Source organism: Artemia franciscana, chromosome 14 (assembly GCF_032884065.1).
Source record: "Artemia franciscana chromosome 14, ASM3288406v1, whole genome shotgun sequence".
Lineage (NCBI taxonomy): Eukaryota > Metazoa > Arthropoda > Branchiopoda > Anostraca > Artemiidae > Artemia > Artemia franciscana.
This window is the reverse complement of record NC_088876.1, coordinates 12,584,503-12,597,631: the sequence shown is the minus strand read 5'-3', so window position 1 is coordinate 12,597,631 and position 13,129 is coordinate 12,584,503. Positions and strand designations below refer to the sequence as shown.

The following is a 13,129-nucleotide window of genomic DNA, read 5'->3' as shown; positions in this document are numbered from 1 at the left end:
AACTAGCATCCTACATGCATGTTCCTGAAAAAAAAAACTCCCTATAAGTATGATACTCTTCAAGGCGCTTTGTGCATTCAGCGGAATGCACAAGTGCGGTTGTTTATGGTTAAAATCAACCATATATATATTTAAAAAATCACATTTTTTTCTGGATCTTAATTTGTCTGTTGTCCGAAGAGCCCCTGGTATAAGATACAACAGTATAAATGAATAATAAAATAAACACTAGAGCGGACTCTGCCTAATAATAATAATAAAATGTTGCTTTAAAATAAGTTTAATTTAATATTTTATCCAGTTAATATACAATTTGCACTACATTAAAAAGTAATGACTAGAATAGATCCGAGTTTGAATAAAGATTTAAATAGTTGATAAAGAGTTATGGCACTTGAAAGGATAGGCAACTGAAGCAGATACAAGTAGTTTCCAAGCACAAATTTTAACAAATGAATCACTGGAAGTGCCCAGGATATCGTTGCTGTTCATTTCTCAAAGCGTGAATCATGTAATCCTGAAAGAGAAAGAAGTTGAAGCCCTGCAGTTCCTGAAAAACGATAAAAAACTTTAAAATAAATCAATATGTAGTCGCTGTTACGCCCAAACGTCGTATTTTTCTAAGCTATAAAAATATTTTTCGTCGTATATTTTCAAATTTTTGAAATAATTGACAAAAACTGTCAAAGGGACGACCAGTAGAACAATTTTTCTTCAGTCGTAATTCAATTCTTCTGATTTACGGATTGTTCTGGGTACCCGGCTGACTGACCGTATTTCAAACAGTAGGTTGTATGAAAAATGTGGTTCAATCCCGCTTTCTAGGGCTATAATGAAAGAAAGGTTGAGATGGCTAGGCCACGTTCTGCGGATGAAGGATGACAGATTGCCGAAGATTCTCCTTATTGGCCAACCGTCTGGGGCTACACGGAAAGCAGGTCGTCCTTGACTGGGTTGGGAGGATGTCATAAATAAAGATTTAAAGGAAATGGGAACTTCCTGGGAGGGTGTAAAGAGGGAGGCCTTCAATAGAATTAGGTTGGAGGAGGAGCGTGCGTAGCTGTCTTGGCCTCAGGCGGCTTGGTGCTGCAGTGAGTTATTAGTAGTAGTAGTAGTAAATTACCCTACTGATCCTCTCTTTGAGAACAGCTTAGAAAACGGTAATTGGCAATTACTTTGGATGCTTGAAAATGCCAGATATGACTTTTAGGCATAAAAGCGACGGTATATTCTTGCACATAGATGGGAATTTATTCTGGGAGGGGATATGAAAATACAAATCTACCGAAAAATACCATAAAAATGCTCAAATTTCGAAGGCTCTCACCTCGACGGCTTGTCCCGTACATGCATTTCCAACAAAAACGCGTTTATCAGTCTTCGTAGAAAACGCGTGCCTAACTTAGAAATAGCCTTAAAAATAGCAACCAAATAAAGACGTATGTCAAAATTCTTAGCGGAAAAGACTGATTTCAGAGGTATACCTATTTTACTTTTTATCATCAAAGCGGAGAATAGATTTTCCACTAAAAATGCAAAACAACATACACCTTAAAAGCAAAGCATTTGTTTAGTAGACAGACATATTTCATACAAATTACCTCATAATGATAAGTTTTTTTTAAGAGAAACAGGCATGGCTCATACATCTTGATCAACCGAATTACCCATTTAAAGGATTGCCAAGTTACTTTTCAGATGAAGTATTTTTAAATTATCCCCTCTTTATCTCTTAGATAAAAAGGATAAAATTTCTATCTCTTAGAAATTTTTGTATCTCTTTGTGAGCCAAAAATTTTTTCTCTAGATAGCAGCAGAGCCGGTCAGACAACAGTCATAAAAAGAGAAAAGAAACCGTGGTGTATACTCTTACGAAGACCAGAGCAAAAATATTTGTTTGCTTCCCTCAACCTAATATACGAAGTACTCCTTACCCCCCCCCCCCAAAAAAAAAAAACAAAACAAAAAAACAACTTTACTGACAGTCTCAGTAAGATCCACCCGTCATGACACAAAACAGGGTAAACTTGCCAAAACTATGCGTAGAGTTCGTCACAACTTCAATAAAATCTGATGACAGTCTAATGAAGAACACCTGCTTGGGAGGAAGACTTCGGATACCGGTCTCACAATGTCACGCGATTTGTTTGCAGAGCTAAGATTTCATAGCCAATTATGTAAGTGGATATGTCCATCCCCAAATTGAATTAGATCTAGATTAAGCATGAATTAGACAGTGAGGTAGACAAATTTATCAAAAGTCGCATGACCAAATTGACTGTCCACTGATATATGTCTTTTAAAAAGCCCTTCACAATGAAATTTTACTAATACCAATATTTCGCTAGCGCTAATATGAGCCAGTCAGAAAATCCCAAGAAAAACATGATAGGCTTACATCACCACTAGCTAGATCTCGATATTAGTAAAATATTATTATGAATGGTCCTTCAATCGAGCGACGGAAGTGCATATCCCATATGACGAGTAGTGTGCGTTCGTGAATAGCAATCAATACAAAAATAAATCAATGAATCAGGAAGAGAAACAAAGAAAATTTCAAACCCTTTCCACGATCCTCAATATAGGGAGGGTTCTGGGCTAAAATTCTTAGTTATACAAATACTATACGAGTCCCAGTATTGAATTGAGAATGTGCATTAACTTTAGCAAAGAGCAAATTTGAAGCCTAGCCAGTACGCGATTTGCATTATTGAAATACAAAAGCGCAAGTTAATATAAAAGAAGACTCTTGCACAGGACTTTTGTATACGGAGCTCGTAACCTTGTTTCAGAGAATGTTGGAGAATTCTAGTTAATGAATTTTTAAATGCGTCTTTTTAGGCTGCATTGAGCGGCGCGGTCCAAAAGGTATTAATAATTTTGCTAGAAGCATATCGAAGGGAAAGTTGTAATATGTCAATTGCTTTGCAAATCAACCCCTTTTCCTGTTATTGTCTACAAGGACGCGTTTACAAAAATTGTATGATTCCAACACTATTCCTGAATATTTTTGTCCGTGGCTCATTAGTGATAGCAGAAGAATGTTCCAAAATTGGTGTTTTTATCCCCTGAAAAGCTTGATAACCTAAAGCTTTTGATGAAGAGAGAGAGATAGAAAGAGAGAGAGGGGGAGAGAGAGAGGGAGAGAGAGGGAGAGAGAGAGGGGGGAGAGAGAGAGGGAGAGAGAGAAAGAGAAAGAGAGAGAAAGAGGGAGAGAGAAAGAGAGAGAGAGAGGGAGGAAGGGAGAAAGAGGAAAAGGGAGAGAAAGAGAAGTAATTTACCAATTTTTCTTGGCTTGCTGGTGCAGCAATTTCAGGCTCAAATCTGGCATAGCTAGTTAGCTGACACTTTGCTTTGTCCTTAGTCATCTTGCCTTCACTACCAGTAGATGGTGTTCTAGCCATAAAAGGTGAAGGTGAATGACCAGTTCGGAGATAAAGCGGGGTATAACCCAAGTCTATTCTACTTGGAGATGAAAACTCTCGCACACGTTGGTCGTTTTGGGCGGCTATACTTAATGAACTATTCCCTATTTGGGCGACTGAACCGTGGTGAGGACCCATTCCTAGCAAAAATAATACGGAAATAGAAATCATTTTTATCAACCGTTAAAATATGTGTTACACAAAAGCGATCAGACAACAATTCTTCGCCACTCCGAGAAACTTTCTTGGCTTTGAAATTTTACTCATTTTTAGCATTAATAGTAATCATAAATTACCCAGTAAGTGACTTCAGATAATGAACAATATTTTTTATCATTGTTTATGACATTATTTCTATATAGATAAAATCTCATATTAAAATTTGGTCTTATTATGACTTTCCCTTCTGTTGTGCAGATGTAGCATATCTGATTTTGCAAAGGGCTTCAAAGAAACGATGATTCACAATAGAAAAGGTTCTGAGGCAAAAACAGTCCTACCATACATAACAAGAGCACTTTTTGATTCACGGATCCAAAATAAAAAAAAAAAAAACATAATTTCAATGAACGATTTTATATATTATTAAACTGTGAACTTTTTTGGCTTTTTATTTTACTTTTTCGGTCTTAACTGAATTTCAAATTCAGTTTAGAAATACTCACTTTGCTTCAACATACGATTGAGATAACAAGCATAGGTAACTCACAATTCACATTCACAACTCATTCAAAATTCACAAACACAACTCACATTCTACATAAATACGGAAAAGTTGGGCTTATTTTACTCGTTCTCTCGCGTTTGACATCATCACATCGGATCTCTTTAAAAACAATAACTTTAGCTTTTTGGATGAGAGTTTCAACCCTATTTTTCTCTTTGTTTTTGTATAGCGTTTGCTTTTTTCTCTTCTTTCTATGTCTACTTCTAGTATTTATTGGCTTTAGACTATTGTATCTTTTTTTTCTTATCTATTTTTTCCATTGAAAAAAGCATCCAGATAGTCAGAATATTCTGACTTAACCATAAAAAAATGGGAAAAAAAATAGCGATAAAAAATGCGTCTCTGTTCGTTTCAGCATGTCTCCTTCTAAAAAGTCTCTACTCTGCATATTACCTTTCATTTCATTGTTATTTTTTAAATCTCTATCCGTGAATCATGCCAGGCACCCAAGCGCTTGCAAATTTACGTAAAGATTCTTCACCAAAGAAAAAATTTAATATGTTGGGAGCATTGATTTTCATCAAAAATACGATGATTCTTTTTTTTTACTTTATTTTTTTAAAAAGGAATAAACCGTTGGCTAAACAAAGTTCATTATTGTTTTCCATTTCATTCATTTCAATCTTAACTAACTTAATAATCAAATTTTGGTAACAAAAAAAAAAAACAATTAATTTTATCCCCTCCCCCTTCAATTTCATTTTGCGGTAACAATCTTAGGAGAGGCCGCCTTGCTCTTTTCAGCTGTTTCTTCGGACCGAAGTTTATTCAAATCTTCATATTCTTTTCATTAATCCTCGCCGGTGCTTGGTGCAAGTCCCTTCTCTTTTTTGCACTGATTTTGTCATGTTGCATTCTATTTTGGATGTCATTAGAAAACTGCTTGATTGGTTAATCATTGCAAAATCGCTTTAAAATCCATTACTAAGGATAAATTATAATTTTTATTCCATTTTTTTATTATTCTTAAACAAGCAATATTTAAAAAAGGATTATTTAGACAAAACTCCAATTATTTTGCTATTGCAGAAGTATTCTTGAAGGCCGCTTTTTTCATTGCCATAACATTAAAAATCATCAAATTTAACAGCACATAGTTTTAACGATTTAATTCAAAATTCGTAGATCCAAAATTTGTATCACTACTAGTATCACCCCAAAGGGCGTAACTGCAAGTTGGACTTTTAAAATAATTCCACCCCTATTTCCATAAATGCAAAACTGATACCAAATTTAAGTAAACTTGCTAAATTTAGATTCTATTAGACAACAGGAACATGCTTAGAATCCAGCATTGAAATTATGCTTACAAGAAACTCCAAATTACGTTATAAGAGTTTACAGCCTAAAAAATGCCATTTATATGGGTCATAATTTTCACCAATTATTTTCTTATGAGGGAAGGATACCCTTGCTGTCTGCCAATATTCAGGGGGTGGGGTGCAAAATTTTGCTTCAAACAATTGTTCGGCCAAGTTATCTCTCAGGCAAAGCATACCTTGGTTTTAGAAAAATTAACAAAAGCAAAATCAATATTTGAAAATTCTTCCCACAGGGCCAAAAACTCCTGTGTGAGTTATTTAATTATAGTCTAGGAGTACAAGATAACATTACCTCACAAGCATTAATGTTTTTTAAGTTCCATAACATTAAGATTCATTGTTAAACTAATTTTAGTTCTGAAAATAGTAACTTTCGAGATAATGGCTATCAGAGCTAAGAAACGAAAACTGAATAACTTACTTCCGGCTATAATTGAGCATGGCCAGTAAGATGCTGCTGTGTTAAAGATGTTCAGGTAAAGCTAGCAACAATCAACAACAATGTAAGATGGATATGCTAAAAACAAGTCGCATATTTTTAGATCAGCAACTTTAACAATTGCACTCAACTGTTCTGATAAGCTTCAGTAGCTATACCCGATGCACGTATTGACTCACAAAAAACTCACTAGTGCATGGCAGTCAGAAAACCAACCCTAGTTTAATTCAGGTAACCCTTGACAAGACCAGCACCAATGTCAGATCCTCTTCCATTAATCCCATAAATTTCATTTCTGTTAACGGTAATTAAACAATATTCACAGGATATCGTCAACTATAGAACAAAAAAGTGAATCAAATTCATTTCCTATAAAATATACTTATTCATTTATATTTAATTTGTTTAATATTTTCTTTGAATACAAGAATTATTTACTGGCTATGCACGACGTTCAAAAGAGAACGAAGAAAAAAATGTTCTGAAACCAAAAAAGGTTATTTTCAGCCGGTGGTTTCACCATCCCGTGGTTTTTTAATTATTTTCTTTTCTTTGTTTTCTTCGATTTTTGTTCAGGGACACCTTTAGGATAGAATAATTTGACCAAATAATTATGTTAATAAAAAATTATATTTTATATCCAATTTATTGAATTTGTAGTATTTACCAGATGAGATGAAAAATAAAAGATATTGGGTTCATCATAAGAGCAATATGTCCGACAAAAAAAGGAGAAACTAATTGAACCACATAGAGGTGCTGAACTAAAATATAGCCAATCATTATCAGAGAGCAGATCATAGCTGGCTTACCTTATTGACCATAACAAAGAGTCTCTTTAGTCAGGAAAATTGATATGAGTGTTTGCAACATTGCTAATGTTCCAAATACTTATGTCAAGTCCTCCAGGGAGGGCCGGAAATTGTGAAACCTATACACACTTATGCGGTATTGACAAACTCAATAATGATCAGTAAACTTGACAATAGCGTATAAGCGAGTACAACTTTCACAATTTAGCTTGCTATCCTATTTAAACATTACTAAAATCTTAGTTAAACATACCTCCCCTTCCGCTAGGGGGCGCCTTGGTCCTTGGCAAAGATCTTAAACTTGCACGAGGCGGAAGGGGTGACGACTTTCTAATTGGGATAGTAGCTCTAAGATTAGAGCGCCGAGGACCTGTATCTTGCTGATGTGAAACGCCACCTTGATTTTTCAGCCTTAAAAAAGGAAAAAGCAGTTAGTTTTTTGGATCAGGGTACATAAGTGGAACGGCATGCTTAGGGTCTGAAGCTAATTTCGGCGGATGATACTAGGGCGACAAAGAAATGTGGCCTAAACACTAAAGAAATATTTGACAATTTTCTGACTTAAGAATCTATTTTTTTTTCACAAAATAAATACCAGAAAATTGTACATTTGCTACGTTAAAATACGTATTTGTATAATTGTAACTCCTAGTCAATAGCCGCCTTTTTTTCTAGACAAGCTCTTAAAAACTTGACAGAGAGAATTAACTGAAAACCCCTTCGCCCAAAAAAGGAATTTTGAGCATCAAAACATTCTTTAAATCAAGTTCCTGCACGCACCGAAGCTATAAAAAGCAGCAGTTTTAAAGATTTTGAATCAGCTTTGGAGTCTGAGGGAATAGATTAATATCGATTCGAAAAATTTAAGCTGTTTGGAATATTTCCCATTTATAAATCCTCAAATCTCATCTTTCGTACCTTCCTACTGAGTGTGAATACTTTTTTTTCTTTACCTTTAAACTACTAAATATCAAAAACAAACTAAGCATTTGATATAAACTTTTCGAAGTAAACACTTATTAGACATAAAATAATAAATGGTATTCAGGTGTTGCAAATCCCCCTCAACAATTAGCCTACTGGGGGGGGGGGGATAACTTCAACATTCCCAAATCCACAGCATTTTACGTGGTTGGAACCTACTTGACCAAAGAACTAGGTTTACCTTTACAGCAAGGATTAGATAAATTGTCATCGGAAGATTTTTTCCGACAAAACCCACTTCTTTTTTTCCTTTTATAGCCCCTCCCCTAAAAGAAGGATTTGCTCACCCTAAAGGTCGAAGAATTAAATCATCTCCTGACCACGTAAAAACTTCATAAACAGTTTTTTTATTAATTTAGACCATGCAATTTGGCTTGCAAACCTCATCTTCGTCGAATTTCAATAATTAACTTCAGCATTTGCATTGGTCTATTCTTTGATAGGCGTATTTTCCAAGCCCTTAAAAGACTATCTTCTAATACCGTCTAGAATCCAAGAATGTAATAATATAACAGGATTGCTATCTGATACTTCCAGTGCCTCTAGAAGGTGAATATACACTCCTTATAACTCTTGCTATTTTCTTCTCCTCTATCGTTAATAGATATCTACCTAAAAAAGGCTCCTATTAAGTACTTAGTTTTACTGATACAGCATTGTCAAGAGAAAAATGCAACAAAAAAAATTGTAAGCGCTTCTTGTCATTGGAAGAGACAGGGTAGAGGGTAAGAAGGTTAATCCCCCCCCCCCTCCCCGCCATATACTTTTTTTACATTTTTCCTTGAAAAAAAAAATCGTAAAACAAATTAAGTTTTAGAAAATACATTTCGCCCCCTTATCCCATAAATCTCCATGAATTGGTGCCTCTGGGAAGCAGTTCTTGAACCCCAGATGTAGAACGATGGATTCATGAGGATTTCCTAGAATAGAGATGAGTCAAATAGATGTATTCTAAAACTACAGACATGTAATATCACCAATCGTTTATTGGCTTTCCCCATTTATATGTTGTGCATTTATTCTTTATACGGGCCTGTTTCTTAATCTTTTCATTTACCTGTAGAGTTGAGGCATGCGGATATAATCATCGCTTAACTATTTATCTTGACAATACTCAGTGAAGGATTAGGGAGATGTATGCCAGACATAATTTGAAATTAAATGTCCTCTCAGCATTTTAATTTCGTAAAACATTACTGAATGTTTTACTGAGAATTTTTTTTAGCATAAAACGTAAAAAAAAACAGCAAAAAACAAACAAAATACGTTGAAGGCTCAATATTGGACGAGGAACATAGGTAGCAAGAATTTCATTAGCCTTACTGGACTATTCTACCAAAGAGGCAATGTCTGTCCACAATCAAAATTAACAAACACAGGGATAGCAAATTTTCTTTTAAGACACTGACATCAACTACATATTATTCGAATATTTATGCTACCCTGTATCTCTAATAGCCGTCATTCAAGATGATAAACCTCTTTCATCGTTACTTTGAATTCGCAGCAGGTGTCATTGAAACCCCTCACATCTGTCATTACAAGCTTTCCCTTTTTAATCAAAGCAAAACACATCCCGTCAATTTCTATGTAACCTGGTAACTTTAAAGCATAAGTACCTAATACTTGTTTAATCCACTAAACGTATTTTGATCATGAAGCAGTATTAGATAAATCACTTACTCATAGACTGTTCCTGGAGGTCTTTGCCACTGTTGCATCTGGCCTCGCAATAATTCAATGTGCTTTTGAGCTTCCCATAATTGTTGTCTCAGGTTAGTCGAGTCTGAAGGAAGAAGAGGATATGCAGGAGGAAGAGAGCTAACTGGTGGCTCAGGAGCAGCAATACCGCTGTCTCCACTATCAGTACCAACTGATTTGACTGACCCCTGCAATAAAGATCCGACAGTTATTTAAATTTAGTTCTCTTGAATGCGGCCCAGCTAAGGCGGCCAAGAGGACCATTGCGTTAGGATAGTTTATCTCAAGCCTTACAAGAAAGCACGAAGTTATAGATTGTATGTTAAATCAATCTATATCTTTGACTAATGTCCGTAACTTTACCTGTGAAAAAAAAAACACGTGACTCTATACAACAAGTACTTGAATCAATCCTACCAAGGGGGTATTTCCATTGCAAATCACAAAAGATTATATGCTATGCTTATTTCTTTTTTATGCCTGTCGTCTGACAAGCTCTGCTGCCAGTTATTTTGAAGAAACGTAGTGCTTAACAACTTTTGAATCATCTCCTTAGTCTGAAGTTTCATACCAAAATACCAATCAATTCAAAGGTGCAGGACTTCGTATATTGTACTAATGTAAAGTCTTTTGGAAAACTCGTATGTTTTTTTAAAACTGAATTATATGAACAAAAATAGCAGCGAAGGAAGATTTTCTCATGGTTGACTGGAAAGATTTAAAAGGGCCAAAAGAGCCAATAGCCATTTAAACAAGCTCTTTCCTACGATATTCTCAAAATAAAGCTACCAGGTAATCTGTGATGGCAATCTGGAATTTTTCGTTATTTTCAAAGGCCATTTAAATTTAAAAGATTGCTGACTATGAAAAATGTCGGCTAAGAAAAAGACTCTCCCGCCATCTAACCTTTATGCACATAACTTGTCATTTAACATACCTAAATGCCATTAAAAAAATAAAAAAAATTAATAAATCTTAAATAAAATATTGAAGAGAGGGCTCAACTTTGCAAATAATCATCATTGCAAATTTTTTCAATTTACCCTATTTTATTTACCCTAGGTCAATTTACCCTATTTACCCTATTAATATTATAGGCTAAAAACAAATTGAATATTTAAGAACATTGTGATCCACAGTGATAGTAGATGGCAGCATCTTTTATCATTTCTATGCTCACAGAAAGAGCATAGAAATGATAAAACTAAGATACGATATCATTTAGGTATTAGTGTCCCAACTGAGGACTAACATAAAAAATTTAATTTTTTGTAGACGATGTAAATAAGAGATTTTAGATAGGTTATCTGTCAAATTATATTTATACCCCACTCCCTTAAACAAGTGGAAAATAAAAAATGAATAATAATTTCAAACCCCCCAACAAAACATGAATGCAGTTAGAGGGACATAAAAAAAGAAAAAACTATAGCAGTAACAAGAAATTCAGAAGAAATATAACAACGCAGCTCTGTAGACATACTTAAACTGCACAAATAAGTGGAAAATCGATGATACTATACGCAGTCTGTCTATAAGCTGGTTCACTTATGAAGAAAAGTCAAAAACTATCTATTAGAAACGTACAGATTACGAGTTCAAAGTAGCAGCTAGAGAAGATATTTGCAAAGGCAGAAGAATATAGATCGAGTTTTCTTCTGCTCAGATAATTTGAAAAAACTCCTTAGTAGGACCAGAAATAAGACATGCCGGGCAAAAAAGCTTCATTAGCCCTGTCCATGGTCATCTTGTGAAACTGGCCTTTATTTCTCACAATTTTCCGCAGCTTTTCTTTCTCAGTACAATTTTCTCAGCTTTTCTTTAAACGCTGTTTTAGTGTCCTTTACATTCGAGTCGAACGGGAAACCTTTGTTTTTGTAAAGTACGATGCGGGAATAGTTGCTGGACCAACGATGATAGTTACGGAAGGTTACCGAGACGAATGGTAGACGAGAAACTCAGTTTTCGAGAAGGAAATTTGGAAGCCGTTCTCATTCAAGATCACCAGAGAAAACTGTAACAGCTGGATTTTGGAGAGCTTCAATATCGTCCGATATTAGAAGAATTTGTCTGCGTAGCAGAAGCGGCTAGCATGAACACAGGGCTCAATCCGATTTTGGTGGTGACGGTTCGGATGGCATAATTGGAATGACCTGGACTAAGCACAGAACCTTGTTTCAGACTTTCCCGACAGCGATGTTGTTGCTCAGCTGGCTAGTTAGCCGCACCTGTATGAATGCATTGCCATACTAATTCCACAGGAGCTCACAAAAAAGGGTTTGTTAAGCTTCTCAGCAGATAAAGGATTGCCTGCGAACGTATTATGGAGTCAAACACTTTTAAGATGTTGATCGCACACACATACAGATTCTTTTTCAGTACCCTACCCAACGGAAGACCAGCTTTTCAAAAACGTTTACAAGTAAATACAAATGAAATATACAAAAAAATAACCATTACCCCTCCCCCCTTTCATCCTTCCAAATCTAAGGTTCTGAGAACGGTCATTACAAAGATAGCTAAATTTATTCAAATTCTTAATCTGTATTATATTATTTAATTTTTATTATTCCCCAATGTATATTTATCAATAAAATAAAATCACAGTTAAATGTTTTACTTTTTGGATATTTAGCAAAAAAAAAATTATAGGAGCGTATTTGAAAGTACATATCATCAAGGAATTTGAGCTATCGAGATTTCAATATACTCTTTAACAGAAAAATAAAACGGCTTCCTGTAAAACATGGAAAAACAAAAAACAATACTTACAAAATGCGGCTTATTTGGAAAAATTTGGCTTAGCATATTTTTTACTTAGCTCTATAAATAAGCAATATAATTTCTTCTCAAAAGTTATCTCAATCCCAAAGCTTTTGGGGGGCCAAAAATTATATGTGAATAAATAAATCTGCCATCCAATAACTGGAATTTTATTTGGCTGCCAAATTTCAGAAATTCTCAGAATTTAGTTCAATCCCAAAGTTTTTGGGGGCCAAAAACTGTATGTTAATACATAAATCTGCCATTCAATAATTTAAATTTCATTTGGCTTCAAATTTTCAAGATAATAAATTTGATTATAGGTAAAACATACCTGGGACCGTTGAGACACTCTCAGAGCTCCTCTTTCTCCTTCAAGCTGTCTCCCCACTAGTTCCTGACTCCCCGCACCTTGTACAGGTCCGCTGACTTGTTTTTTGCTTTCTTGGTAATTTTGACACTGAAAATAAGAAAAATAAGAAACAATTGAATAGTAACAAACAGTGGCGGATTCAAGGTGAGAGGAGGCGAGGGGGAGAAAAAACTCTATTCCCCTGTCTTTGTTAGAGTTCTTTTGAGCAGCTTTAACCTACATTCAGACGAAAGTGTCGAACAAAAATATCCCAAAAATTCTAGCCAGTCCCGAGTCAAGGATCAACCAGTAACATGTATCAAATAAAACAAAAGGATAAAAACTAAGGTGTCTTTTTCGACAATTTTGGGTTCAAGGAAGAACGGCCTTTTTGAATTTTTTCAGTTGTTAGTTTAGACAATGAAATTATTTTATACTTCATGATAGTTACCACTAATAGTGATACCACATTAAACTTAGATATCCAAACATACATGATGCATGTTTCAAGTTTACAAAGCCATTGCACGACGTGTAAAAGCCGTTTACACGACGCAGTTTAGACTGCCGACCATTTCCCCCATTTCTTTTTTTGAAAAAA

At 35.0% G+C, this 13,129-nt stretch overlaps 1 protein-coding gene across 2 annotated transcripts in view; it reads right to left on the bottom strand.

Moving 5' to 3' along the window:
• Window positions 1-264: 264 nt before the first annotated feature.
• Window positions 265-13,129, bottom strand: part of LOC136035322 (angiomotin-like protein 2) — a 50,759-nt gene continuing 37,894 nt past the window's right edge. For both annotated transcript variants that reach the window (XM_065717042.1, XM_065717043.1), the window contains 5 exons: window positions 12,511-12,636; window positions 9,396-9,601; window positions 6,982-7,139; window positions 3,285-3,568; window positions 265-517 (listed from right to left, as the gene is read on the bottom strand). In XM_065717042.1, the coding sequence (XP_065573114.1) occupies window positions 458-517; window positions 3,285-3,568; window positions 6,982-7,139; window positions 9,396-9,601; window positions 12,511-12,636 (834 nt within the window). In that variant the 3' untranslated portion in view covers window positions 265-457. The remainder of the gene's footprint in view (window positions 518-3,284; window positions 3,569-6,981; window positions 7,140-9,395; window positions 9,602-12,510; window positions 12,637-13,129) is intronic.